At 64.5% G+C, this 26,865-nt stretch overlaps 2 protein-coding genes and 1 long non-coding RNA gene across 3 annotated transcripts; 2 read left to right on the top strand and 1 right to left on the bottom strand.

Annotated features, from left to right (window-relative positions):
* Window positions 1-1,480: 1,480 nt before the first annotated feature.
* FBXL16 (F-box and leucine rich repeat protein 16) lies at window positions 1,481-15,542 on the bottom strand. Its single transcript, XM_032125934.1, has 6 exons — window positions 15,283-15,542; window positions 6,059-6,769; window positions 4,748-5,256; window positions 4,349-4,433; window positions 3,718-3,781; window positions 1,481-2,898 (listed from the first exon to the last, which is right to left on the bottom strand). Exons 2-6 carry the CDS (start codon window positions 6,752-6,754, stop codon window positions 2,750-2,752), a joined length of 1,503 nt encoding a protein of 500 aa, XP_031981825.1. The 5' UTR covers window positions 6,755-6,769; window positions 15,283-15,542; the 3' UTR covers window positions 1,481-2,749.
* LOC116451952 lies at window positions 15,519-21,502 on the top strand. The gene is made up of 2 exons (XR_004243370.1): window positions 15,519-15,681; window positions 16,212-21,502. It is a non-coding gene; the product is annotated as an uncharacterized LOC116451952 (long non-coding RNA).
* A 1,027-nt stretch (window positions 21,503-22,529) lies between these two features.
* METRN (meteorin, glial cell differentiation regulator) lies at window positions 22,530-26,393 on the top strand. Its single transcript, XM_032125950.1, has 4 exons — window positions 22,530-22,615; window positions 23,617-24,038; window positions 24,151-24,210; window positions 25,250-26,393. The coding sequence occupies exons 1-4, from the start codon at window positions 22,530-22,532 to the stop codon at window positions 25,564-25,566; spliced, it is 885 nt and encodes a 294-aa protein (XP_031981841.1). The 3' UTR covers window positions 25,567-26,393.
* Window positions 26,394-26,865: the final 472 nt, after the last annotated feature.

Raw genomic sequence — 26,865 nt, forward strand, 5'->3', positions numbered from 1 at the left:
CCGCCCCGGGCCCCGCCCCCCTGCCCACAGGACACGCCCCCTTCCGATGGCGGGACACCGCCCCCGCCGCCAAGCCACGCCCCCCACGCTGCCCGGACCCCGCCCTCCCCAGACCACGCCCCCTCTGCCGTTGAGCCACGCCCCCATGCGGCGAGACCACGCCCCTCACGCCGCGCCGACCCGCCCGTTCCGCTGGGCCACGCCCCCTGCCATAGACCACGCCTCCACTCCCGCTGTCCAATCACTGCATCGCCCCCTGCACTAAGCCACGCCCCCTCCCCGGTGACTCACCAGGCCCCGCCCACTCTTTCCCAAGAGGCCCCGCCCCTGGGTTGAAGCCCCGCCCACCACGCAGGCCCCGCCCCCGGCACGGAGCGGAGCGGGCGGGGGGAGAAGGGGGCATTAAGGACGGGGTGCGGGGGAGTGCGGGGTCCAGGGGTGCCAGATGGATGTGGGAGTGCCAGAGGGACGCGGGGTGCAGTAGGAATAGGGGTGTAAGGGGAGAAATGGGGATCGGAGGATATAGGGTGCCTTGGCGGGGGGGGGCCGGAGGGACGTGGGGTGCACTGGCAGTGGGGGTTCGCTGGGATGAAAGGGTGTGCTGGAGGGATATGAGGTGTATTGGGAGGAGAAATAGAGTACGAGGGCGTTACGGGGTGTGTTAAGGGTGAGCGTCAGGGAGATGTGGGATCCGGAGGGAATGGGGATGCCGGAGGTGCATGCTAGAGGGACTGGGAGTGCAAGGGAAAATGCGGTTTAGGGGTCAGGGTGGGAAATGGGGGTGCCGGGGGCGATAGGGGGTGCATTGGGAGCGTAGGAGTGAACTGGAGCATTATAGGGATGCACAAGGGTGAGTGGGTGCACTGGGGGGCATGGGGGCACCCTGCCATGGGGAGCAGTGGCAGGTGAGAGGGTGTGCATTGGGGGTGGGGGTGCCGGGGAGATGTGGGGTGCATTAGGGATGGGGATGCGGGGGGGATAAATGGGGGTCAGGGGTCTGTGGGTGCTTTGTGGGTCAAGGTGCAGGGTGGGAAATGGGGGTGCCGAGAGGACATGGGGGGCATTGGAGGCGTACAGATGCAGGGATGTAGGGGTGCACAGAGGAGTAGGGGTGCAAGGGGCGTGGGGACGCGCTGCCATGGGGGGTGCAGAGGCGGGTGTGGGGGCCGTGCTGCGGCTGTCTGTGCAACCTGGGACCAGGGAGTCGTGCAGGGCTATGGTACCCCATAACTGCTGCTGTCACCTGCAGGGACACTCTGTGTGCCACTGTCCTGCCTGGCCTCCGTGCCCAGGGACCCTGGTGGGTTTGGGGGTGCAGGCAGCTCCCCACCCCCGTGCCAGGGTGCTCCGAGCCCCAGCAGTACCACCCTGTCCCGCAGCCCCGGGGATTCCCAAACCCCCTTCCAGGGCCACGAGGATCTTTGTGGCAATTTGGGGTCAGAAAGGGGCGTTTCGGACAAAGGAGGGAGAGGAGGCGGCGGTTGGTGCAGCAGTTCCTTCCCGGCCGGTACAAAGGCAAAACAAACCGAAAGCGTGTCCGTGTCCGTGTCCGTGCCCATCCCGTGTCCGTGCCCATGTCCATGGCCATATCCATGCCCACACTTCTCCCAGGGCTGGTGTGGCGGCGGGCAATGCCCCGGGCGCGGCCACCGAGCCCCTCCCGCGCTGGGTCCCCGTGGGCACCCCAGCCCCGAGCCGGCTCGGTCCCATCTCGACTCAGCCCAGGGGTCCCCCCGGTCCCCGCTTGCCGCTGGCATCGGGGCGATGGCTTTTCAGCTGGAAGAGCGGTGGCGGTGGCAGTGTGTCCTAGGTGCCACCTCCTGTCGTCTCTCTGTGCTGCCGGTGTCACCGTGGTGGCTCAGACGTGGCCCTGGTCCCCCGGGATGTCCCATCCCAGACGGATGGGTCGCTCCTCGGCGTTGGCATCGCCCCCACGGCCCCACGGGGTGCAGTGGGGTCCCCAGGGCGACGGCGGGGGGGGTGCTCGCCAGGAGAGCCCGGCTGCCGGGGCAGGATCCGGCCGGGGCGAAGCCGCGTGGAGGGGCTCAGTGGGGGCTGTCACTTGTCACCGTGCCCCCGGGTACCCCGAAACCTGCCGTAGCACGAGACTGAAGCAAGCGAGCATGCGAGGGCGGCGGGCGGGCGGAGAGGGACATCCTATTCACCGGGAGAAAGTGCCCCAAAGGCAGGGCTGGGGGGGCTGGAGGGGACACGCAGCACGGGGCGGGGGGGGTTGAGCTCGGTGACCCCCTGCGGGGGCCTGAGGGGACCCATCCAGCCTCCGCCGCCACCCAAATATAAGCATCCTCCTCTCGCCCATCCCTGGGAGCATCCTTTGGTCTCCAGGAGCATCCTTGGTGGCGGGGCCGTGCGCCCGCTCGGCCCCGGGGCGGGGGAAGCAGGATGCGGCCGGGGGGGAGGGGGGGGCACACAGCGTCGCCTTCCCAATTTGGGCTTCCATGATGTCCGTTCGTCTGTCCGGAAGGGATTGGCAGGACACCGGGAGGAGCACGGGCGATGGCGGCGGCGGAGGGGGGGAATTTACATGGTAGCCGGGGGGGCTCCGGCCGGGGGCGACGCCTTCCCCCATCTCCCCCCGGAGCCCCGCGTCCCTCGGGGGCGTCGATGCGGGGGATGTCCGGGCTCGGTTGGAATCGGGAGCGTCTCTCGAATCCCCCAGCAGCCGGAGGGAGATGGGGTGGGCGATGGCGGCCGGGGTGGGCGCGGGAGCGGGCGGCCGGGTCCGGCGCTACTCGATCACCATGCAGCACGGGAGGTGCTGGGAGAAGTACTTGAAGAGCTCCGGGGTGGCCCCGGGGCAGTTGGTGAGTTCCAGCTCCTCCAGCTCCTGCAGCTGCACTAGCCCCGAAAGCCCCGTGGTGGTCAGCAAGGGGCAGCCTGCAGGGAGATAGGGTGTCAGCCCAGAACACCAGCGCCCCCAAAAAATAGCATCCCAAAAAACAGCATCCCAAAAAATAGCGTCTCAAAGACACCAGCGTTCCAAAACGCCAAAAGACCCCCAAACTGCACTCTGAAGGATCAGGACCTCAAAATCCCAGCACCACAAGCACACCCACACCCAAAAGAAAAGCACCTCAAAACCCAGCACCTCAAAACTCGCTGCACCTAAAAGACAGAACCCAAAAAAACCAGCATGCTAAAAAAAAATGTACCCCAAAACCCCAACACTCCAACGAAATCACCCAAAATATCAGCATCCAAAAAATCCAGCACTTAAAAACGCACACAAAAACCAGCACCCTAAAGCACCAGCACCCCAAAATACCAAAACCCTCAAAGTTAGCACCCAAAAAATCCCACCAGAACCCAGAAAAACCAGCATGCCAAAGAACAGTGCTCCAAAACACCAACACCCCGAAAAACAACACCCAAAACAGTTGCACCCCAAGAATGTCAGCCTAAAATCCCCCAAAAAACCCACCCCAAAAAAGAGTGCCCTCAAAAACCAACACCTCAAAAAACCTGAATCCCCAAAACAGAGCTCCCAAAACACTACCACCCCAAAACCTACAACACCCCAAGAGCCCAGCTGTGGCTCCTTCCCCACAAGCTGGGCTGGATGCAGCTGCCTGCTGGCTTGGGGGATGCTGGCTGTCCCCAGGCTGTCCCCAGGGCTCTCTGTCCCCATGCCCTCTGCCTCCCCAGCCCCATGGGGTCCCATGTCTCTGGTCCCCGGTAGCAGGGTGAGGGTCTCACCGGCCAGGGAGAGGAGGCGCAGGCTGCCCATGCCCAGGAGGTGCTTCAGGCCAAAATCCTGCACCTGGAAAAGAAATTGGGGTGGGGATGAGGGGGGACAGTGGGGACAACCACAGCACCAGGGCTCACAGCGCTGCTGGGAACTGGGTGCCAGGGCTGGGAACCTGAAGCAGGGTGCAGGATGCTGGGGCAGTGTGCTGGCTCTGGGTGCTGGGGCAGGGAGCTGTGATGGGACAGGGTGCAGGGAGCTGGGTGCTGGGGAAGGGAGCCTGAGCAGGATGTGGGATGTTGTAGCAGGATGCTGGGGCAGGATTTGGGGTGCAGGGCTGGGTACTGGGTCTGGGCTGTGGGACAGGGAGCAGGGAGGCCAGGGCAGGCAGCCTGGGGCTGCAGCAGGATGCTGGAGCAGGGCACTGGGTCTGGGGATACTGGTGCTGGGGCAAGACACAGGGTCAGGGTGCCAGGGCTGAGTCCTGCTGAGCTCACAGGAGCTGTCTGCTTCCTAGCACCGAGTCTTGGGGTCTCCAGCCAGCCCCGGGAGCCCACCCTGAGCTCATGGCTCATCCCCAGGGAGGTGCCACCATGCCCTCTCTGCCGTGCCGAGCCAGGACGGGCACAGTTCCACACCTACCTGGCAGCACCAGCGCAGGTAGAGGCTCCGCAGGGATGACATGGTGGACAGGTAGCTGAGGCCGGTGTCGGTGATCCGCACGCACCTGCCGGGACACAGGGTGTCAGGGCCAGCTGGTCACCCATGGGTGTCCCCAAACCATGGCTCCCATGCTGCACCCTCAGCTTCCAGCGTGGCTCAGCATGGCACGGCTTGGCACGGCATGGTTTGTCATGGGATGATGTGGCACAGCACGGCTCAGCATGGCCTGGCATGGCATGGCATGGCATGGCATGGCTCAGCATGGTATGGCATGACTTGGCATGGCTTGGCATAGCTTAGCATGGCATGGCATGGCCCGGCATGGCTCAACATGGCATGGCATGGCATGGCACAGCATGGCTTAGCACAGCCCTTTACCTGTCGAGCACCAGCTCCTCCAGCTTGTGCAGGTCACAGGCGATGTACTCCAGGGCCATGTCGGTGATGCGAGGGCACCAGGACAGGTCAAGGCTGCGCAGCTTCCGCAGGTTCTCGGCCACCAGCTCCACGCCATCATCCGTCACCTTGGAGCAGCCCGAGAGGCTGAGGACGCTCAGGTTGGGCAGGCTGTGGACCATGTTGACCACGCCGTGGTTGGTGATCTCCCAGCAGGAGTTGAGGCGCAGGGTGTGGGTGGTGTAGCCCTGCTTGGCGGTGAAGTAGGCGAGCGCCGTGTCCGTCACGTGGTAGGCTTGCAGGTTGAGCTCGGTGAGGTTGGGCAGGAGCTGTGAGATGGCGGCGATGGCGTCGTCGGCCACGTTGATGCAGTCGCTGACGCTCAGCGCCGTGATGCGGGCGTTGAGGCTGGACCACAGCCCGGCCTCCGTGAAGTCGTTGCAGCCCGACAGCTCCAGCCGCACCACGCCCTGCATCTGCTCCAGCATCACCTGCCGAGGGGCAGGGGGTCAGGCCGTGCTGGGCACTGCCAGCCACCCTTATGCATCCCTGTGTCCCTGCCCCGGCTCCCTCTGAGCCCCCCATGGCTCTTCCCACTGCTCCCGGTCTGGCTTGGGTCAAGTCTTCTCCCTGGGACCTCCCTGGCATGGGTTCAGCACTCAATTTAGGACACGCCAGCATCAGTGGGGAATGGGAGGGGACAGGCAGGGACCCCCAGGTGCAGCCCCAGCACTGTACCAGGTGCTGTTGGCAGGGTCGGGATTGACGCCCGCTCCCAGCACAGGAACTGCTCGGGTGAGATGTGCCCATGGAGCAGCTGATGCTGTGTCTGGCCATGGCACAGGGCAAGGGTCTGGGTGGGGACCTTGCCTAGCCCCCTGAATTGTCCCATTTCTATCTGACCCTCAGCCCCTTGCTTGGGTAACCCCCTTGCTGGGGAGCAGCCAGCCAAGTGGGAATGTCCCGTTCCCAGAGCCCTGCTTGTCACCCACTGCCACATCCACCGCCCAGCAGCACAGCCGCCTCACCTGGCTCTGCCTTCCTGGCAGCACCCACATGCAGCAGGGACGAAGCCCCTGACCGCCTCCTGACTCCCTGATGCACCCATCCCACTGCCCAGACCGCAGGCAGGGCCCCCGGTGCTGCCAGCACTGCGGGATGGCCGTGCCACCTGCCTGCTCCTTCCCTGCCACCCGTGAAAGCTCTGCCCGCATGCGTGTCCCCAAGGCCACCAGGACTGACCCGCCAGCAGCACATCTCAGCCACCCCGGTCACTTCAGCATGGTCACCTACCTCCAACCCCGCATCTGTGATGGTTGACCTCTTAAGGCTCATGGACTTGACCCCCTTCTTGGAGAGGGGGTAGTTGTCAATGAACTCACAAATGTCCAGGTCGGAGACGCCCACGAGGCAGAAGCCGTCGAAGCCGCGGACAGCGAAGCCCTGCAGGCTGACGAACTCCTTCTCTCCACCGGGCAGGATGTTGTAGAGCTCTTTGGTGTGCAGGACGGGCGTCAAGCCCACCCAGAACTTGGGCTGGTAGAGCACCCGCCGCCATGCCTTGCACACCTGCGCCAGCACGCACTTCTCGCACGCCGAAAAGTACCAGAACAAGCGGTTGAGGATCTTCTCGTCCACCGCCAGCTGCCTTTCTGAAGGCGAGCCCGGCAGCCGCTCCGGAGAGGGCTGCTCCGAGCCTTCGCTCGCGTTCAGTCCCACCAAGGAAGCGCCGGGAGGGGAGGAGACGCTGGCCAGAGTGGCCAAGGAGAGCGGGGAGGCCAGGCTGGGGATGGGCAGGTCGCTGCGGTGGGCTAAGGCCGGGCTGAGGATGGCAGGCACGGAGGAAGGCTGGCACAGGCGGTTTTTCACGGCGGGGGTGCCTTTGGTGATGCTGGCGGAGCCGAGGCCGTTGGGTTGCGTGGGGATCTTCACCAGTCCATTGCGGGGCAAACATGGGGGCTTGGTGTCGCCGTTTCTCGGGTTCGACATCTTCCACAGATCTCTCTGTAACACAGGGGTGGCGGATGAGGGGATGTGGCTCTGCTAGGGAGGGTGGCCATGGCTGGGGGAGGTGGTGGTACCAGTGAGGGGGGAGATCCTGGGGGTCCCTGAGTAGGGTGGCACATGGGACCAGGTGGTGCAGGGCTGCTGGACACAGCCACAGAGGGGACGTGTCTGGGACACAGAGCAGGGTCCTCCTAGAAGCTGCATGGCCCTGGTGTCCCCCTGTGATGAGGGACAGATAGGGATTTGTCCTTGGATGTTCACATCCTTCTCTGAGCCTAGAATCCAGCATGGCCAATGGAAGACAGAGAAGGATCCAGAATGGTTTGGATTGGAAGGGACCTCAATGCTCATCTCATTCCATCCCCTGCTATGGCAGGGACACCTTCCACTGTCCCAGGCTGTTCCAGCCTGGCCTTGGACACTGCCAGGGATCCAGGGGCAGCCACAGCTGCTCTGGGCACCCTGTGCCGGGGCCTGCCCACCCTCCCAGGCAACAATTCCTTCCCAATATCCCATCCAGCCCCGCCCCCTGGCAGTGGGAAGCCATTCCCCCTTGGCCTGTCACTTCCAGGCCCTTATCCAAAGTCCCTCTGCAGCTCTCCTGGAGCCCCTTTAGGCCCTGCAAGGGGCTCTGAGGTGTCCCTGGAGCTTTCTCCTCTCCAGGTGAACACCCCCAGCTCTTCCAGCCTGGCTCCAGAGCAGAGGGGCTCCAGCCCCAAGTGCATTTTTATGGAGGGGAGAGGAGGCAGAGGAGCAGAGCAGAGCAGCCAGGCACTCAGCAGCGAGCCTGTGCCAGCCGGAGCGTCGCTGATCCTCGTGGAGCCTCAAGGCAGGCGGGCAGCACCCAGCAAAGCAGGCCAACAAATATTGCAGTGGCAGCAAGGCCGGCTTCCCAGCGGCCCCACCACACCCGCCATCCATTATTCAACCCATTTCCCTCTATAAATATGGAGGTGAATTATTAATGGGGGCTCAGCCCCCTCCCCCTGCCACAGCCGGGACCTGGCGCAGGGCCCTGCCCAACTGCTGCCTGCCCTGCCCACACCCTGTGTGCCAGGGCCATGCCAAACCCTGCCAAAAATCTGATCCTGGCAACCCCTGGGGGCACGAGGAGCTGAAGCACGGGAATGCAGCTTCCAGTGCATGGAGCAGGGGACAGGGACCTGGCCCTGAAGCCCCAGGATGTGGATGGCACATCCATCCGTCCATCAGTGATGGGAGCTGAGGACCTTCTTCCCTGCCAGCTCCTCCCGGACCCAAGATTAAAGCAAGGGAATTATTATAGCTGCTTGATTTGGGAAGGAGAAAGTCAAGCCCCAATGGAGGGGCACCAAGGGAGGAGCACCCTGCTCATGGCCAAGCTCCGTGGTCCCCAGGGGTGCTCCATGCAGCCTGGAAGCAGAATGCAGCCTACATCCCCTGCTGCCCCCAGCCCATCCCTTCCACCCTCACCGCATCCCTGGCCTCATCCAGCTCTCCTGGAGCAGCCAGGGAGGGAGCAGCCACCCAGAAAAGAGCTCAGAAGTGCAGTCAGACGCCAGTGGCACAGCTGGAAAACCCCACGGGATGCACGGCACGTGGCATGTCCCGAGGACACCATTCCCGGCACAGCGGGGCCGTGGGACGGGGCTGGTGGGAGCTGCCGCAGCCTCTCCCGTGGTGCGAGCGGAGGTGCCAGCAGACAGCCCGGCTCGGTGGCAGCGTCCCGGCGAGATGCAGCCTCCGGGGACGAGCCCAGCCCTGTGCAGACAGTCTGGCGCCGCTCCCGGCTTGGATGAAGCCGCTGCTGCCTCCGCTCACGCTGCCCGACAGCGGAGCTGGGCCGCCGATGCTTGGACATGTGTTAAACTCGCTTGAAAGCACGAGAAGGGGAGTGGGGAGAGGAGAGAAACTTAAAACCAGCGGCTCGGTGCTTGGCAGCAATTAGGGAAGTAAACAGAACGTGCACGGGGGTGTCTCACACAGCCACAGAGCACAAATCCAAACAGATAACTACCAGGTGGCGCGGAGAGGCTGTTGCTCCGGTACCGAGCCCGAGCTGGGCACGCTGGTTGCCCGCAGGGAGAGGGCAGGTGGTGGCAGAGGGGCAGCCCCGGGCCTCGGGAGCCCAAGGGGACAGTCACAGGAGGAGACAGATGCTGACAAGTCGCCGGACTCACACGCAGCCAGCAGGAGGTTTTGGCAACGGATCCAAGCAGCTCAGACCTCAGCTGGTCCCTGGGGCCGAGCTCAGCGGGGGCTGAGTGGGTCCAGCAGCTTTCCCACTCCTGCCTTGGAAAGCTGAGCCAGGTCCCCCCGCCCAGAGCGTTCAGGCTGCCTGTCTAGAGCACAGAAACCCCCAGCCTTGAGTGAGCTGGGAAGTCACTTCACATAGAAAGACGGACAGAGATTCGAGCCTCTGGGCACAGGAGGATCTGGGCAGTGGTGGGGGGAAACCAGGCAGGCATTTCTCTCTGGGGAAATGAGCAGGCAATAATTTGGGGGTTCCTACCACTCCCAGGCACAGAACTGTTCTTGGGGAAAGACCCCAGTGTGGACAAGGTGGGCTGGGGAGGGGAGTGGGTCCAGTAGCCGCCGTCTCAGGCACCAAGGGGCAGTGCTGGGATCTGCCCTCCTGTGCCACAGGAAAGCCCCAGCCTGCAGCCAGGCAGCCCCGCAGCTCCCGCAGCCCAGGACTGAGGCCACGTTGCTCTGATGTCCAAAGTGCACCTCCCACAGCCCCTCGAGGTCTCTGAGTGCAAGGACACCCAGAGCGCGCCCTGTGCCTCCCCAGACCCTCCCAGCCCAGAGACAGTGGATGGACAGGCAAACACAAAGCTGTCTGCCTTGGAGGTGTCAGCACAGACCCTGTCCGATGTTCCAGCAGCTCCGTGAACACCTCCATATGCTTTTTGGCCACTCCAAAGCAGCAGGAAAGCAGAGATTCATCCTTTTCCCTCCTCCCTGTCATCTCACTGTTTGCAGATTGCATGACTGGGCCAAGCACATCATCATCAGGATTGTTCAGTGCTTGGTACAGCCATCCTGGCTCTGGGATCCCACAGGAAGGGAGGGCCCAGATTTGCAGCCCCCCTCTATAAGAGCCCCCCTTTGCTCTCTCATGGAGAAGCATCTCCCAGCAGTGGAGTGCCAGCTCCCAATCCAGCGGGAGAAAACCTGACAAAAGCAAAGGTCAAAGTCCTTCAGTCTCCTGAATCCACTCCAGGGCGCACATTCCACAGGATACGTCACTGCCAGAGAAGTCACTCGTTCAGGAGGGGTTCGTCACCCGCAGTAAGTGATGATGCAGTGGCAGGGGGCGGATTTGACGCAGGGAGAGAGAAGAAAGCCGGGGTCTGAGAGCCTGTCACCACAAACATTGCCCAGACAATGGGGATGCTGGGATGAACAGGATGCAAACTGTCAGGAAGACAGAGCTTGTCCAACCTGTTGGAGAGTTTACTATCCCCACGTGGTAGTGAAGAGGGATGAGGGCTGTAAGAGACGAGCAGCCACCCTGTTAGTGCCTCCCTGCGTGGCACTGGCTGGGAGATCCCTGGCTCCTGGATCAGACTGGCAATCCTGCTGCAGCCACGGTCAGGGCTGAGCTCTGGGACAGCCGGGCTTGGAGCCCACCGAGAGCTCCGTGTCAGCCGGACCGGAGGCCACGGGAGACCCCGGACTGACCGGCTTGGGAGCCCCCGGGAGCCGCCGGGAGCCCGGTGCTGCTGGGGTCAGCACCGCGGCCAGCGGCCCGTGCCGGTCAGCACCGCGGCCAGCGGCTCCGCTCAGCACCGCGGACAGCGGCACCGCGCAGGGACACCGCGCCCGCGTCCCCGCGAGCGTCCGGCGCTGCCGGGCCCCGGGCAGGGTCCACCACTGCCCCCTTCCTTCTGAGGGAACCTACATCACCCGCCAGGTCCCTGTGAAGATCCAGCACTGCTCCAACAGATCCTTGTAGGAGATCCTAGTATCACCCAGCAGGCTCCTGGGAAGATCTGCTATTGCCCCACCAGATCCCTGAGAGAATCCGCGACTACCCCACGAACTCCCCGTGAGACCCTGCTATCACCCCACCAGGTCCCTGCTGCTGCCCCCCCAGGCCGGCTCGGAGCCTTGTTATCTCCCTGCCAGGACCCAAAGCTGCTGCGAAAGGATTTCCGTGCAGCCGCTGCTCGGCTCGGGCGGCAGAGCTGTGCGGCAGCGAGCAGCCATGGCTCACGGCTGCTGCACACACACGCACACGCACACAGGGATGTGTAAACACACACGGACTCCCCGCCGGAGCCTGCGAGCGGGGGGACGCCCTGGCACAAGCCCCGTGGCTCACACACGCTCACACTCGCACACGCACAGCCGGAGCCGGCGCGGGCACGCGCGCCCAGGGTTGCATCAGCTGAATTCATTAGCCCGTCTATTTTTACTAATGCAGCAAATCAAGTTGCTCTACAGGCGGAGAAAACACACCCGACACGGAGTGCTGTGGCGGAGCACGCAGCCGAGGCTTTTGTCCAGCACTCCTGAGGGGATGAGCTTCCTGAGGCTCCCTCGGCTCTGCGCGATGGCCCCGGGCAGCAGCGAGGCCAGGCAGGCTCTGGCCTGGGGGGGGCTGAACCTGCCGCGCAGAGCACATGGCGGTGATAAAGACATCCCGCCGCAGAGCTCCGCGGTGCGCAGCTGCCCCCTGCTCTGATCCCACGGGGTCAGAACGCTGCCCGTGCTGTGAGTCGGGGCTGTGCGACCACCGAGCCCCGAGGCTGGGTCTCTTCAGAGGGCTTGGATCACCCCGGCAATGCAGAGGAGCCTCTAAAGACCCTGGAAGAGCCACTGGCTTCCCCGGAGATGGAGGGGCCGTGGCTGTGTTTGGGTAGGGAGGTGCTGTACCTGTGTGTATGTGCGCAGGTGGGTTTGTGCTCCCGGGCTCGGCACTCACACAGGTGAGCTGGGAGACAGGCTCAGAGCGTAGCTCCAAACTCAGTGATACCTTTTCCTTGCTGCACAATCCAGGAATTCACAGTAGGGAAGGGCCTTGCCTCTCCAGCTGGCCCTGGAGAGCTGCTGTTTGTGTGATGGGAGCTGGGAAACTCCCTCCTGAGGCTGCCCTGAGAGCTCCTGGGTAGACCAAAGGGCTGAGAGCAGCTTTCCCTCTCCCTTGCTGGCTCCCAACGATGCCAAAGAGCTCATCCCACCTTGCAGTGGACAAAGAGGCTTAGGAAGGGCTGGGAAAATCAGAGGTTTGGGTGCCACTGCTGGGGGCTGCTGCTCTCAGTGCCAGCCGGGCTGGTGGATCCATCGCTGGGTCTTGCAGCTCATGGCCAAGCAGCGGAGCTCTCACGATAGGGACCCCCAGCACTGCTCTCTCCCAGGTCCCACAGTCTTCCCAAAAGTCAGGCTCAGGCTTTGCAGGGTCGGCCCCATGCCCAGGGAGCTGGGAAAAGCTGGCTGAGGTGCCAACACCAAGCTCTGCTCGGATCCCCACCACTCTGGGCTTTGCTGAGGGAACAGCTCCTGTCCAGGGGCACTGGGAGGTGCAGCTCCTGTCCCCCCCAGCCCTCAGCATGGGGGAGTTGTCGGGGGGAGGCAGAGCTCCAGCCCCCAGCCTGGCCAAGCAAAACTTCCTCGCAGCAGGGCTTCCTCTGACCACCAAGCCCATCCTGCAGCAGCTTTCACCTTCTCTGCTAAACCCCGAGTCTCCCAGAGACAGCAAATTCTGGCCTCTCTCCTTATCCCAGGCAGCCCCTTGTCCACTTGGGAGGGATCCCCCACCCAAAAGGAGCATGGGAGGGGCAGATTCAAGGCAGAGCTGGACCCCCGGTCCCCTCTGCTCCAGTCTGCTCTGGAGATCTTGACTCTCACACCATGGAAGGATGTTCATGCTCAAGCCAAGCTTCTCCCTGCTCTCCACTGACCAAGGCAAGGAGAAGAGGGAGCAGCTCCTCACGTGCTGGATCCTGCCTGGCCTGGCCTCCTCTTGCTCCAAGCCCAGCCAGAGCCCAGTGACAGCTCCCAGTGTGTCACAGCCCTTCCCTCTGCCCCTCCTGGGCCCAGGAAGGGGTGAAATGCAAGATCCCATGAGGAGCCAGGAGAGCTGTCTCCAAGCCCAGGATATGGATGTGCTCCTCAGGTGCTGCTGGGACTTGTGTCCCCAAACCCCTCTGTCCCTCCAGACATGGCAACAGCCACACAAGCACTGATGCCCCTTTGCCCCTGGGCTCGGGGGTCTGGCTGGGAGCTGGGATTGGGGTCAAGCAGGGGCCATTGGCACGAGGCTGGTGGGACAGCAGGGCAGGCAGTGCCCAGCCATGGCACCCCTCAATGCAGTGGGCTGTGGGTGCTAAATGCCAGCACGGGCTCCAAAATCCATCAGATACCTCCTGAAAGCCAAGGCACCGTCCTGATCCTGCTCCCAGCACTGGCCTCCTGCTTCCCCTGTCCAAGAGCTGGGCACAGATCATCCCTCCAGCAGGGAGAAACCCTGGAGAAACAGCCTCTGCTGAACTGTGCCCTCCCCAAACCCTCTCCTCTTCACCCCTGAGCTCCTCCCGTGAGCCAGCAGCCCTGGAGCACCCAGCACACGTGGCTGGTCCCCGTGGCTGGTGGGCAGAGGTTGGGAGGGGGTGGGATGCTGCCAAAGGAGCTCTGCTTGCCCGCGCACCCAATCCTGCTCCCTCCCACACCATCAGCACCCACTCGCCTCCCAAATCCCCTTTCCACTCTCTGGGTGCTGCTCGTTCTGCACAGGCACTGCTGGGGAGCAATAGGAGATTGGAGATGGGGAGCCTGAGCTACAGGCAGGCCGATGTGGCTTTGCCACGGAGCTGCCCGAGTCTGAGCCAGGCACAGCTTAAATCTGCAGGGCAGAGGGGCAGGATCCAACCTCCAAACTCAAAGTGCTCCCACTCCAGTTGTCCTTCTGTCTGGAGCATGGCCACATCCCCATGGGATAGTCAACACGGCTGTGACCCCACCGGAGGGGACAAGGGAACCCTGTCCCCACTCTCACCTTACCCTGGCCCAAGTGAGGGTCACTCCTTCCCCAGGAGCAGGATTTAGGGAGGTGTGAGGGTCCCAGTGCCAGGGATGCTCATCCCACTGCTCGCCACTGCCATGAAGCCGCTGGCACAGGGAGGGGAGCGGGCAAAGGGATCGATGTGGGGGAAGCCAGCTCGGGGAAAAATAGATATCTAGCTCATTAAAAATGGATGGTTGAGTGAGTCCTCCCCACTCCAAAGCCACCTCCCTCCCTCTTCCTGGTAGCTGGAGTGAAATCAGCACCCAGCTTCCAGAGGAGGGGAGACGCCAGCACGGCATGGCGCTCGCTCTGTGCCCACTGCTCCCAGCCTGCTGCGTGCAGGGCCCCTCAGGGTGCTGTGGAGGGGTCCCGAGACCCCCCGGACCCTGGCCAGAGGGTGGGCATGGAGAGGGTCTGCCAGGAGCATCCCTGCTGCAGCGACTGCCACGCTCCGGCCTTCCCTGCCCAGGCACTGCCATGTCCCAGCAGCACCGGCAGATGCCCAAGAGGCAGAGCCACCTCAGCCCAGTGCCCCATGGCACCCCTGGACCCCCACATGGCCAAGATCTTGGGGTTCTCGAGCTGGTTGCTGCCAGAACCCTGTGCCTCAGTTTCCCCCAGCCGTGCTCAGCCCCAGCCATTCCATGGGGTCGAGTCTGCCTGGTCCCCAACCCCACACACTGATCCCATCCCCTGCCCCACCAGAACAAACTCCTTGTCCCCCTCCTGGACTGATGGCAGATGCATGGCCCCACGCTGGGCTCTGCTGGACCCTGCTGTGGGGCTCAGCCCCCTCGGCCCCATCCCAGCCAGGGCCTTCCCCTTCCTCCATCTCCTGGGCTCTGGGAATGGGGCAGGCTGCCCCTGTCCCCCCATCCCTTGGCTCGTGTCACCCTGCATCCACGGAAAAACACGCCGAGGTTTTGGGGTGTTTGGATGTTTGGGTGCAGCCTCGAGGATGCCAATGGTGCCACCAGGGAGGACAAGAGGCTGGCAGCAGAGGTGGAAGGGGGCAAACATCAACCCCACACCGGGGCGACCCTGTCCTTACAGCGATGTCCCCTTACACCCCGATCCCAAAGCAGCCCTGCATGCCGCGGGATCCACCTGATCCCCTCTTTCCCCTGCCCGTTACCCACCCGGTGATGCCCGGCCACGCTGGGGGGGGACACAACATATCACCTCACCCCCCCCGCAGCCCCCCTCCCCAAACCGGGGGGGCGGAGGGGGCAGCATCACTGGGGCGGGGGAGGGTCACACCGACCACCATCCTCTGCTGAGCTACCGGGAGGCGGGGGCGGAGGGGGGGCCACCGGACCGGGAGCCCCGGGGCCGGGCCGGCTCCGCCGCCGTTATATAACGCGGCTCCATGATGGGGGATGCGGCTGGGGGTGGCTGCGGTGCCGGTGCCGGTGCCGGTACCGGTACTGGCAGAACAGGCACCGCCACCGACCCCGGCATCGGCACCGACCCCGGCACCGGCTTTGTGTGGTAAAGGGTTTTCCCGAGCGGCTCTTACCTCCAGCCCTGTCTCCCGAAGCTCATGCCATGCCTTGTGCCCGTCTTCTTTCGGTTGCAGCAAAAAATCCCACCAGGCAGAAAACGGCGAATAATCCCCCCCAAAATCTCCGTTGGCAAAGGGGCCGGATCCCGCCCGGCCCCCGCCCCAATCCCGCGAAACAACAGGAAAAATAAGCGGGGAGTGGAGGGGGGGAATGGGGCCGGATCCGGATCCGGGGGGATGGAGAAGGGGGGTCCCTCCTGCCAGCCAGCCCAGGGAGCTGGGAGCACACGCACACGCGCGTTTGCACACACGCACACGCGTGTCACCAGCGGAGCCTGTTAAAGGGACACGGTCACCGGCAGCGATAATGGAGCGCGGTGGGAAGGCACCGGCATCGGCACCGGGAGAGGCGAGGTGAGGGTGCGGGACACGGGGAATGATGAGGGGGGGTACGGGCAGGGCTGGGCTGGCAGCTGGGTGTGCAGGGAGAGAGGGGTGGTGGGTGGGGGAATGCAGGGGTGGAAGGATGGGGGATGGAGGGGGGGATGGAAGGATGAGGGGGGATGGAGAGATGGAAGGATCGAGGGAGGGATGGAGAAATGGAGGGAAGAATGGAGAGATGCAGGGTGGGCTGGAGGGAGAAATGGAGGGATGGAAGGATGAATGGAGTGGTGGAGGGATGGAGAGAAGAATGGAGAGATGAGGATGGAGGGGTTGGAGAGGATGGAGGAATGAAGAAATGGAGGGAAGAATGGTGAGATGAAGGGATGGAGGGGTGGAGGAAGAAATGGAAGGATGGAAGGGTGGATGGAGGGATTGAGAGAGGGATGGAGGGATGGGGTGGACGGAGAAATGGAAGGAGGGAGGGTTGGAAGGCTGAACGGAGGGGTGGATGGAAGGCTGGATGGACAGATGGATGCTTGCTCTGGCTCTCTCCCCACCAGGGCATGGCAGGCTGGAGATCCTGGTGCAGATCCTGCTGCAGACCCTGCTCACCCCGGCAGCTGCCTCAGGCTCTGCTGACAGCCCCTGAGGCACAGCGGTGACACTCGACCCCGTGCCAGCACCCCGGGGTGCAGCAGGCACCCAGGACAGGCCGCTGTGCCTGCACGCTGGGGGGATTCACCTGCCCAAGCCACGCCTGGCACTGGGACCTGCTGGGGGTTGTCCCACTGCTGTCCCCCATTTCCCAGCACCGCCAGCTCAGCACCCACCCAGCACGCCCAGTTTGGACCCAGCTTCACCACTGCTCCCCGAAATGAAGGGAACTGCTCAGCTGCCACGTTTAACCCCATCCCCTCTGCCTTCCCCTGGAATGGCCCCATGTGAGCAGCAGGTCCAGCTCGGCTGCTGCGCCCAGCTGGCCCTGGGGAGGCTGAGGGAGCTGCCTGGATCCGGCGCCTGGCTCCTGCTTCCATTATTTATAAGGCAGGTTGGGTTTCTCACTGGCAGCCGGGAGGGGGTTTGGGGGAGGAGACTGTGCACACACTCACACTCACACTCACACTCGCACTCACACTCACACCCTGCCCAGTGGGTGACAAGTGCAGGAGAAGCTGCTGGAGGAGACAGTGACTGCAGGGATGTGTGGATCCTTGGCCCCATCCAGGTGCCGTGTGTTTTCCCCATTGCCTGAGGTCCTTCCCCCCGCAGCTCCTTGTCCCCCCAGCAGTGCCCTGTCCCCCCATGGTGCTTGGTCCCCAAGGAGGTGTTCCAGGGGAATTGCCACCCAGCAGCAGCCTGGGAGCAGGGGTAATGGCCCAGCTCTTGGGGACACACTCTGCACCCAGAGAAGGCCAGGTGCCACTGGGGCTGGCAGGCACTGGGAGGCAGTGGGGCCCTGGACAGTCCCTGTTGTCCTCTTGATCCTGGCTGGCACAAGCCCATTGTCACTAACCCCGGCTGCCTCCAGGCCTCAGAGTGGACAAGTTGTGATAGCCCCATGTCCTGGGGATATTTTCATGCCAAGAAGGCTGAAAACTCCTTCAACATGAGGAGTCCCTGGGCAAGGGGAGAGAGACTCCGTGTATGTATGTGTCCCTGGGGAAGGGGACACAGCTGGGGTGTCACTGGTCCAGGGGGTACCCACACCCTGGAGTGCCTGACATGGGGAACCGGTCACCCCACTTCACCCTGCAGCCACGGGTCACCATCACAAGCCTCCTGACCCCCCCCCTCGATGGAGACTGTCCCTCCTGAGCGCCAGGAGGGTGGTGGCCGATGTCCCCACAGTCCGGCCAGACCAGCGGCCGAGAGCCAAGTGGCATGGCTCCCGCAGCCCGCTGCTCCCCTCCCATCCCAGCGCCCCGGGGATGCTGGAGCTCACACCCAGACCGTCCCCACGGCGACGAGACCCTGGGCCGAGCCTCCCCGGTGCAGCTGGAGCATCCCCGGTCCGGCCGGAGCAGCGGTGGCCGAGCTGGACCGCAGTGCGCCGGGCGGGGGGGCCGTCGCCGCAGCAACCGCCGTCGCCTAGCGCCGCTGTCTCCCGGTAACCCGTCGCCTAGCAATGGGGGATTTTTCACAGCTCGGGATGAAGAGTTGAAAGTTATTTTTAGCCCGGGCTGCGAATCAATAGGCAGCTCCATTCGCCGCCCCGCAGGATGCACGCGTGGGGCCCGGCTGCGCGGCAGCAGTGGGGGGACCAGGGGGGAGCAGGGGGGAGCAGGCGGGGTCTCTCCAGCCTGGGGTCACCACGCTGGCACAGCCCACGGGGACCCCCGGGGCTTGGCCCCTTTTGTGCTGACCCCAGGGTTCAGAGCTCTTCCCCACCAAGGATCTGATTCTCCTCTATGTTCCCCCCATCCAGGCCACGTGCAGGTGAGGGTGGGTGAGGACATGGGGACCCTCACACAGCCGTGGGGATGGTCACACTGCTGCAGTGACCATTAGTCCCTCTTCTCACTCTGGGGACCCTCATCTTATTGTGGGGACTCTCAGCCAGCCATGAGGACTCCCTTCCAGCTGCTGGGAGCCTCATCCTTTCATGGGAACCTTCTCCCACTAGTGCGGACCTCCACCTTGCCATGGGGACCCCACCTTGCCATGGGGACCCCACCTTGCTGTGGGACTTCCACCTTGCCGTGTGGACCCCCTCCTTTCGATGTGGACCCCCTCCTTGCCATGCGGATCCCTGCTTCAACATGTGGACCCCATCTTTGCTTTGGGGACCCCCACCTTGCCATGGGGACCCTTGCCCTGCCTTGGGGACCCTCACCCATGGATCCCCTCCTGACAGGCTCCCTGAGCTCCCCAAGCCCTTCCAGGGCACATTCCCACTCTCAGGGACACCGGGCTGGGGGTCTGGATGAGAGGGGACACTGAGAGGGGACAGAACCCGCTGGGTGCCATGGAGAGGAGCTCGGGTTATCCCTGCATGTCCCCGGGGATGGGCTGGGAGCTGAGCTGAGGCTCCTGAGCTATTTTTTAAAGACAAGGTGGGTGCCTCCCACAGCCGCAGCTCCTTCGGGTGCTCGGCTGGGCGGGAGAGCTCCCCACGCAGCCTGGGGGATGGGGAGCTGGATGGGGACAGGCTGGGGACCTCCAGCCTCTGAGCAGCCCTCCAAGGTTCCAGCTCCTGGCCCAAATCCCCCTTTTGCCTTTCCCGAAGGGTTTTTGCCCCTGGGCACAGCCTAGCCTGGAGCATCACCCACCCACAGCATAGGGTGGAGGGTGCCCAGAGCCACCCCACAGGGACATTTTGTGGGCAGTGTGGATGCCCCAGGGACCTTCCAGAGACTCCAGGATGGAGGGGGGGAGGCCTGCCCAGGAAAGAAGAAACCTTGGGGTGACCCAGCAGGAAGAGATGGGATCATCAAAACCCAAAGGAAGCAGCCATGGTCCCTCCTGCCATGGAGCTGCTCCGTGAGTGGCAGATGGGTCTGGGGAAGAGCAGTCCTGGATGAGTCAGAGCAGATCTAGAGGGGACATGGAGATGGTCAGGGGTCTGGAAGAACCTCTCTTGTGAGGAAAGGCTGGGAGAGCTGGGGCCATCCAGCCTGAAGAAACCCTTCTGGCATCCTTGTGATACTTAAGGGATCTTGGAAGAGCGATGGAGAGAGGCTTTCACCAGGAACTGTAGAGACAGAAGAAGGGGGAAAAGTTTTCAGCTGGAAGAGGGTGCGTTTAAATTGGATAAAAGGAAGAAACGCGTTGTGGGGGAGGTGGTGAGGAGCTGGAGGAGCTGTGGGTGCCCCATGGGGCCGGAGCAGCCCGGCCCGGTGGGAGGTGTCCCTGCCCAGGGCAGGGGTGGCACCGGGTGCTCTTCCAAGGTCCCGTTGGAGGAGCCGAAGTTCTGCTTCTCTGCGGGACGTGGTTTTCCCCCGCCCCAGCCGAGCCCCCCGAGGTCCCCTCGCCCGGGGGTGGCGGTTCCCGGCCGCTGTGCCCGCGGTCACCAGAGGGCACTGCGAGCCCGAGCATCCCGGAGCGGCCCGAGGGGTCCGGGGCCAAGCGGGAGCCCGGAGCGGCTCCGGACCCGCAGCAGGGGCCGGCGGTTTCGGGGAGCTCCCGGGGGCGGCCGGGACTCGGACCCCCCCACTCCTTCCCAGTCCCTCGGGGACAACCCCCAGCGCCAGCCGGGGACAAGGAGGGGGTGGTCAGGGGACACAGCGAGGCTGGGGACACAGTCAGGGGACGGCCACCAGACCGAGCTCCCGGCACGGGTGGCTTCTCGGTGGGTGCCCAGAGGTGCTCAGCCCCATGGGCTGGTCCGGGGGGCTGAGACAATTGCGGGGTGCTGCGGGAGCTGTGCCCGGTCCCGGCTCAGCCCCAGCTCCGGGAGCTGCTCCGAAGGGGCTCCTGGTCCCCTCGATGGCCATGCCCCGACTGCGGGGGTGCCCCATATCGTGTGGAGGGAGGGAAGCCAGGGTTGGTGGCCACGGTGGTTTGGTCCAGCTGGTGCCAAGGTTTCTCCAGTAACACGCAGTTAAGGTGGGTCGGGGGCTGTGGAGGGGGTCGAGGTGCAGACTCACGCCGGGGTGCTGACATTAGGGCAGACACCGCCCTGTGCCTGCGGGGATGGTGGCACCATGTCCCACCTCCCTGCACCTGCGGTGTCCCAAGAGAACATCCCCGGAGGGTGCTGAGCACCGCACTGGGCGGGGGATCGGCCTCGGTGCGGAGAGGTCCTGGCGTGGGGACACCAGTGCCTGGTGCCACCCTGCCTCTGGTGCCACCTTGCCCCTGGGCACCCGGCCAAAGCCATCCGTGGGGTTCCTGGGTGGATTCCCTGCCCAGCTCCGAGCCCAGCCGGTTCCACTTCCCCGCGGTGTCACCGGGTCGGCCCTGGGACCGTTTCCCCCCTGTGCCGGGGTCACTGTGACCCTCCGGGGCACAGCCAGACCCTCGACCCAGCCACCCTCTGGCAAACCCCACATGGCAACTGCTGGGCTCAGCACGAGGGCCAGCGGGCAGAGAGCCGCCCACCTCCACCCGACCCCCCCCCAGCCCCCGACACCCCGACATCCCGACCCGCTCCACCTTAACCCACAGCCCCTCCGGCCCCTCATTTTCCACGGATTCCAGCAGCATGACTTCTTTCAGCATCATTTCATGGCCGGAGGGCTGTGAATCCTCGTCTCCCCGCCTGCCTCCCCCCTCCCCTTCCCCCCTTCCCCTCTTTCTTCCCACCATCCCAATTTACAATCCCTCATTTCCATTCCGCTCCACCCTCTGGCCGGGGACTTTGTTCCCGGCCTGTATCATCCCATCCCAATTGTTCCGTGTTTATTTCAAACATTTTGGCGGGCTGTCACTGGATGGAAACTTAATTAATGGTGGGGTCTGTAGTGGTGGCACAATAGCGGCTGGAAGGGAGGGGCTGGGAAGAAATCCCGAGGTTTGGAAGGGGGGAACTGGGGGTTCGGATGTGCCTGACCCCCGTGTCAGGCCCGGTGCCACGTGCCTGGGCTCCCCCTGGTTGGAAAACTGTCTCCGTGAGGAGGGAGATGCTGCTGCTTGTGGTGGGGGGGGGGGGGGGGGCGGGGTATGGGGAGGTTGGAGGAGTATGTAACTTTTGGGGTACACGTTTCTGAGGGGTGTAAACCAGGGGTGTGCATGGGTTGGGATGTATAGAGCTGGGGGATATGTGGGTTGGGGTGTGTGTGGGTTGGGGTGCACATAGATTGGGGTGTATAGAGCCTGGGGTGCAGAACTCGGGGTGCAGGTGACCCGTGGTGTGTGTAACTCAGGGCTGGGGTGTGTGTAACTCTTGGGGTACACGGCTCTGGGGAGGGGGTATACGTACACCAGGGCATAGATTGGGGTGTACCCAGCGTGGGGTGCCTGTAGCCTCACGCATGGATAGCTTGGGTGTGTACATATCTGTATATGTACATAACTGTGGGTGTGCATATCCTGGGGTGTACCTGGCCTGGGGTGTGTGCAGGTCTTGGGGTGCACAGTTCTGGGGGGTGCATAAACCAGAGAGGTGCAGTCTGGGGTGTTCATAGCCTGGCCTATGCCTGTAGCCTGGGGTTGTGCAAAGTTGGGCTGTACCTGGCCTAGAGTGTCTATAGCCTGGGGTGTGCACAGTTGGGGTGTGCACAGTTGGGGTGTCTATAGCCTGGGGTGTGCACAGTTGGGGTGTGCACAGTTGGGGTGTCTATAGCCTGGGGTGTGCACAGTTGGGGTGTGCACAGTTGGGGTGTCTATAGCCTGGAGTGTCTATAACCTGGGGTGTGCACAGTTGGGGTGTCTATAGCCTGGGGTGTGCACAGTTGGGGTGTGCACAGTCGGGGTGTCTATAGCCTGGGGTGTGCACAGTTGGGGTGTCTATAGCCTGGGGTGTGCACAGTTGGGGTGTGCACAGTCGGGGTGTCTATAGCCTGGGGTGTGCACAGTTGGGGTGTTCCCAGACCGGGGTGCTGTAGCCGCGGCTGTGCCCGGCCGTGGCCGTACAGAACTCAGGGTGCACTCGCGGGGGGACGGATCTGTAACCTGGGGTACCCCAGCCCTGCGCCGGCTCCTGTCCCCTGGCTCGGCCACGTCCCCGCCCGGTGTCCCCCCGTGCCGGCGGGTGCGGAGAAGCCCCGGGGGGCTCCGGGGATGCCGCTGCCGCGGGTGCCGGTGCCCCCGGCGGTGGGGAGGGGGTCTTGGGGGCGGGTCCCGTGCCCGCCCCGCCGCCGCCATTGGCGGAAAGTTCGGGGCGCGACGCGGGGTGGTGGCCGCACTCCCCCGTCCCCGGCGCCCCGGCCCCGGTGCGGGCAGCGGTGCGGGCAGGGCCGGGCCGGGCCGGGCCGCCCGGGGCCGCCGCGGGCGCGGCCATGTGGGCGCTGCGGGCGCTGTGCCTGGCCGGGCTGGGGGCGGCCATCGGCGGCGGCGCGGCGGACCAGTGCAGCTGGAGGGGCAGGTAGGCACCGGGAACAGCGGCACCGGGAACAACACCGGCAGCGGTAACAGCGGCCCCGGGGGCAGCGCGCCGGGCGGGGCGGGGGTGGCACAGGCGGGTCCCCGGATCGCAGCCCCCCGGGGAGCTCCCGCCGCCCAGGCAGGTTCGGGGGGGGAGGGGGAGTCTGCTCTCTCCCCTCCCCCCCCATCCATCCTCAGGGCTGACCCCCCCTCCCTCATCCGTGGGGAGGGTCACGGGTGGGACGCTGGGAACCTGCGCCTGCCTCAGTTTCCTCACTCCTGGGTGCGGCTCCCCCCCGCTTTGAGGGATGCTGGTCTCCCCGTGGGGCTCCCCGCCTCTCCGGGACCCCTTCCCTGAGCCCCCCCACCCGTGAAACCCATCCCCGTGGCCAGCGGGACCCCCAGCCCCCGGCAGGGCCCGAAGCATCGCCCGAAGGCGCCGGAGTCCGAACAAAGAGCCGGGGCCCGCCAGGAGGGGCTGCCCCGCGTGGGGGGACATGGGGACCACGAAGCCCCCAGCATCCTGTCAGGGACAAAGCAGCCCCCCGACTGTCCCCGCTCCCCCCAGGCTGGCGTCCCAGCGTGTCCCCCGCCACCCCCCACAACGCCGCGGGAGAGGAGTGGCTCCAGGCATCCCACGCGAGAGTGGGACCCCAGCATCCACTGGGGATCCCCAAAGTGGGAACGGGTGACCCCAGAGTTGTGGGCACTCTGGGGGTGGTTTGGGAGCCCACACTGGATGTGAAGGGGGCTGTGCTGCTGTGCCCCCTCCTCAGCCCCTCCCAAAAGGTGCTGGGGGACACAAGCACCCCGAAATGATGTGGTTGAATCCCAAGCCCAAGTCATTGAGGGTTTGGTGCTGTTCCTGCCTGTGGCCATCCTGCACACTTCTGTGGAGGGGCTGCTTGGGAGTGCAGGGTGCTGCTGTGCTGGGGGACACGTGGGCTGCGGGGGTCCCTGTCACCTGGGGGGTCCCGGCTGACACGGTGCCGTGCCCCACAGCGGGCTGTCACAGGAAGCTGGCAGCGTGGAGCAGCTGTCCCTGCACTGTGCCGAGGGCTCGCTGGAATGGCTGTACCCCACGGGGGCCCTTCGCCTCCGCCTGGCCCCCCGCCTGCCCCCCACCAGCGCCGCCGTCAAGGGCGGGAGCTCCCCGCACGTCACCGCCTGCATCAAACCCACCGGGACCTTCCGGGGGGCTCAGCTCTACCTGGAGAGGGAGGGGGTGCTGGAGCTGCTGCTGCCGGAAGCCCCCCGGCCCCGCGCCCGCTGCTTCAGCTGGCTGCCCCAGGAGAAGGTGGCTCTGTTCCTGCAGGCCACCCCGCACCCCGACATCAGCCGCCGCATCGCCGCCTTCCGCTACGAGCTGCGGGGGGACTGGCTGGCCCGCCCGGCGCTGCCCGCCGCCAGCCTCAGCGCGGAAGGTGAGCGCCTCGCCCTGCCTCAGTTTCCCCTTCCCGTGCCGGAAGGGGTGAGGAGGGGCTGGATCGGGGTGTTGTCCCCCTGGGTGGTGACAAGCTGTGCTTGGCCTCGCAGGCGCGTGCCGGCCGTGCAATGACACCGAGATCCTGATGGCCATTTGCACTAGTGACTTTGGTGAGTGCAGCCCCTGGGGCTCGAAGAAGGGGGGACGGGCACTGGGACACCTGTCCAGGCTGGGCTGGGCTGGGCTGGGCTGGGCTGCACAGAGCGCTGCTATGGGATGGGGAATGGGAATGGGAATGGGAATGGGGATGGGGATGGAGATGGAGATGGAGATGGGAAAGGGAAAGGGAAAGGGAACGGGGATGGGGATGGGGATGGGAATGGGAGTGGGAATCGGAATGGCAATGGGGATGGGCATGGGAATGGGGATGGGAGTGGGAATGGGGATTGGGATGGGATGGGATGGGATGGGATGGGATGGGAATGGGAGTGGGAATGGGGATGGGCATGGGAATCGGAATGGGGATGGGAGTGGGAATGGGGATTGGGATGGGATGGGATGGGAATGGGAATGGGAGTGGGAATGGGGATGGGGATGGGGATGGGAATGGAAGTGGGAATGGGAATGGGAATGAGACTGGGAATGGGAGTGGGAATGGGGATGGGGATGGAGATGGAGATGATGGGGATGGGGATGGAAACAGGAATAGGAGTGGGAATGAGACAAGAATGGAGACGGGGATGGGGATGGGGATGGAGATGGAGATGATGGGGATGGAAACAGGAATGGGAGTGGGAATGAGACAAGAATGGAGACAGGGATAGGGATAGGGATAGGAATGGGAATGGGGATGGGCATTGGAACAGGGTTAGAGGTCGGGATGGGAATGGAGACGGAGATGAAGATGAGGATTGGGATGGAGATGGGGATGGGAACAGGAAGGGGAGTGGGAATGAGACAAGAATAGAGATGGGGATAAGGATGGGGATGAGAATGCAGATGGGGACAGGGACTGGAAATGGGAATGGGGATAGGAATGGGGATGGGGCTGGAAATGGAGATGAGAGTGGGAATGGTGATGGGAATGGGGATGGGGACAATGATGGAGATGGGGATGGAGACAGGGATGGGGACAAGAACAGGGATGTGGATGGGAATGGGGCTAGGGACAGAGCCATGCTGACACCCCTCCCTGCCTTCCCTCCGCAGTGATCCGCGGCAGCATCCGGAGCGTCTCCAACGACGCAGAGCTGCAGGAATCCATCATCGGGGTGAGCGCCACGCGCATCCACCGCCAGAAATTCCCGCTCTTCCAGGCGGGCGGGCGGGCGGGGCGGCCGGTGGGCAGCATCCGCACCCCGCTGCGCTGCGGGGTCAAGCCAGGCCCCGGCACTTTCCTGTTCACGGGGTGGCTGCATTTCGGGGAGGCCTGGCTGAGCTGCGCGCCCCGGTACAGGGACTTCCAGCGCATCTACGAGGGGGCCCAGCGCACGCGCCAGAACCCCTGCGAGTTCCCCGTGGACTGAGCGGCTCCGGGAGCGCAGCCCGGCCCCGCGGGTGCTGGGGGACCGCGGTGCTGCCGTCACTGAGAGCATCCCCGGGGGACACGGGGACGGTGCCTGGAGGGAGCGGGGCACGTTGGGCCTTGCCACGTAGCCGGGCTGTGGCAGCACCCGCCGGCGGGCTGGGGGGTTCTGGGAAAATCCTGCTGGAAGGGAAGGGATTTTCCTGGGGCGTGCTTGTCCTGGGTGCCCAGGGAGCTGCCTGGGTGAGGGGTGCAGCGGCGCGGGGTTGGGGCTCCCAGGGGACCGGGGGGCTGCATGCTCAGGGGATGCTGTGGGGCATGGTGGGTCTGGCACCAGGGGGGCAGCCGGACCCCCGGACCTCGGCAGGGCTCGGGGGAGGGTGGCCGTGGTGGCCGGTCCAGGGACACGGTGGGCATAGAAGGGAGTGGAAGGGCCAGGAGATGGATCTGTAAGGTTGGGGGTGGAAGGGGGAGCAGGCAGTGGTGAGCCTGGCCCTGGCATGGGCAGGAGCTGTGGGGCGGATGCCGAGGAAGAGGAGGCCGAAGGGACAGAGGGGAATGGCGAGGTGGGAGGAAGGCTGGCGCGGGGAGCAGAGGTGTCCTTGGCACAGTCAGGGCAGGACCAAAGCGCCGATGCAGGAAGGTGCCATGGGAGCAGGGAGCGGTCACCGTGCCACCCGTCCCCACCAGCCCTCGGCTGAGTGGGGCATGCCGTGCCAGCCGCGGGGAACTTTTGACCGTGGGGGTGGGGGGGCATCGTATGTGCACTAAAGTTATAACGATACCAAATTTGTGACTTCTTTTTTATAAACTAAGCTGTATTTGTAGCGTGTGGCTCCTGTTTTTACCGCGCCGAGCGGGACGTTCACCGACAGGCACTGCGGTGTGTGCCACCTGCTTCCCCCTGTGCCAGCTCCAGCTGTGACCCTGCCTCCCGTGGGGCTGCAAACAGCCCTGATACTCGCATATCTCTCTGTATGCAGAGATTTATTGCTGTTTGCACATCCTACATCCCGGTGATCCCCAGGACGGGTCGCTTCGGGGTCCCTCTCCCTGGGTATCCCTGGGTGTGGGGGCCGGGGGCGGGTGGCCCCGTGCCGGGTGGGTGACCCCGCTGGTGGAGCTGCTGTCAGGACTGATTCTTGTCAGAGCCACCGGCCACAAGGCCTCATTGTGCCGGATTGTGCCGCGCCAGCATCCCGACCCTGCCCGCTCCCACCCCGCTGCTGCCCCCTCCAGCCCCCACCACTGGCTCCGGCTCCTCCGGCTGCACTGCTTCCCTGGGAATGGTGAGGGAACG

Source organism: Corvus moneduloides, chromosome 16 (assembly GCF_009650955.1).
Source record: "Corvus moneduloides isolate bCorMon1 chromosome 16, bCorMon1.pri, whole genome shotgun sequence".
NCBI classification, from domain to species: Eukaryota; Metazoa; Chordata; class Aves; order Passeriformes; family Corvidae; genus Corvus; species Corvus moneduloides.

What these genes read in the sequence shown, in the direction of transcription:
- FBXL16 (XM_032125934.1), bottom strand. Translation starts at nt 6,754, where the DNA reads ATGTCGAACCCGAGAAACGGCGACACCAAGCCCCCATGTTTGCCCCGC. An exon ending in TCACAGATGCGGGGTTGGAG is followed by an intron (nt 5,257 to 6,058) that starts GTAGGTGACCAT and finishes GCCCCTCGGCAG; the next exon opens with GTGATGCTGGAGCAGATGCA. An exon ending in GAGGAGCTGGTGCTCGACAG is followed by an intron (nt 4,434 to 4,747) that starts GTAAAGGGCTGT and finishes GTGTCCCGGCAG; the next exon opens with GTGCGTGCGGATCACCGACA.
- METRN (XM_032125950.1), top strand. Translation starts at nt 22,530, where the DNA reads ATGTGGGCGCTGCGGGCGCTGTGCCTGGCCGGGCTGGGGGCGGCCATC. An exon ending in CAGTGCAGCTGGAGGGGCAG is followed by an intron (nt 22,616 to 23,616) that starts GTAGGCACCGGG and finishes CGTGCCCCACAG; the next exon opens with CGGGCTGTCACAGGAAGCTG. An exon ending in CATTTGCACTAGTGACTTTG is followed by an intron (nt 24,211 to 25,249) that starts GTGAGTGCAGCC and finishes TTCCCTCCGCAG; the next exon opens with TGATCCGCGGCAGCATCCGG.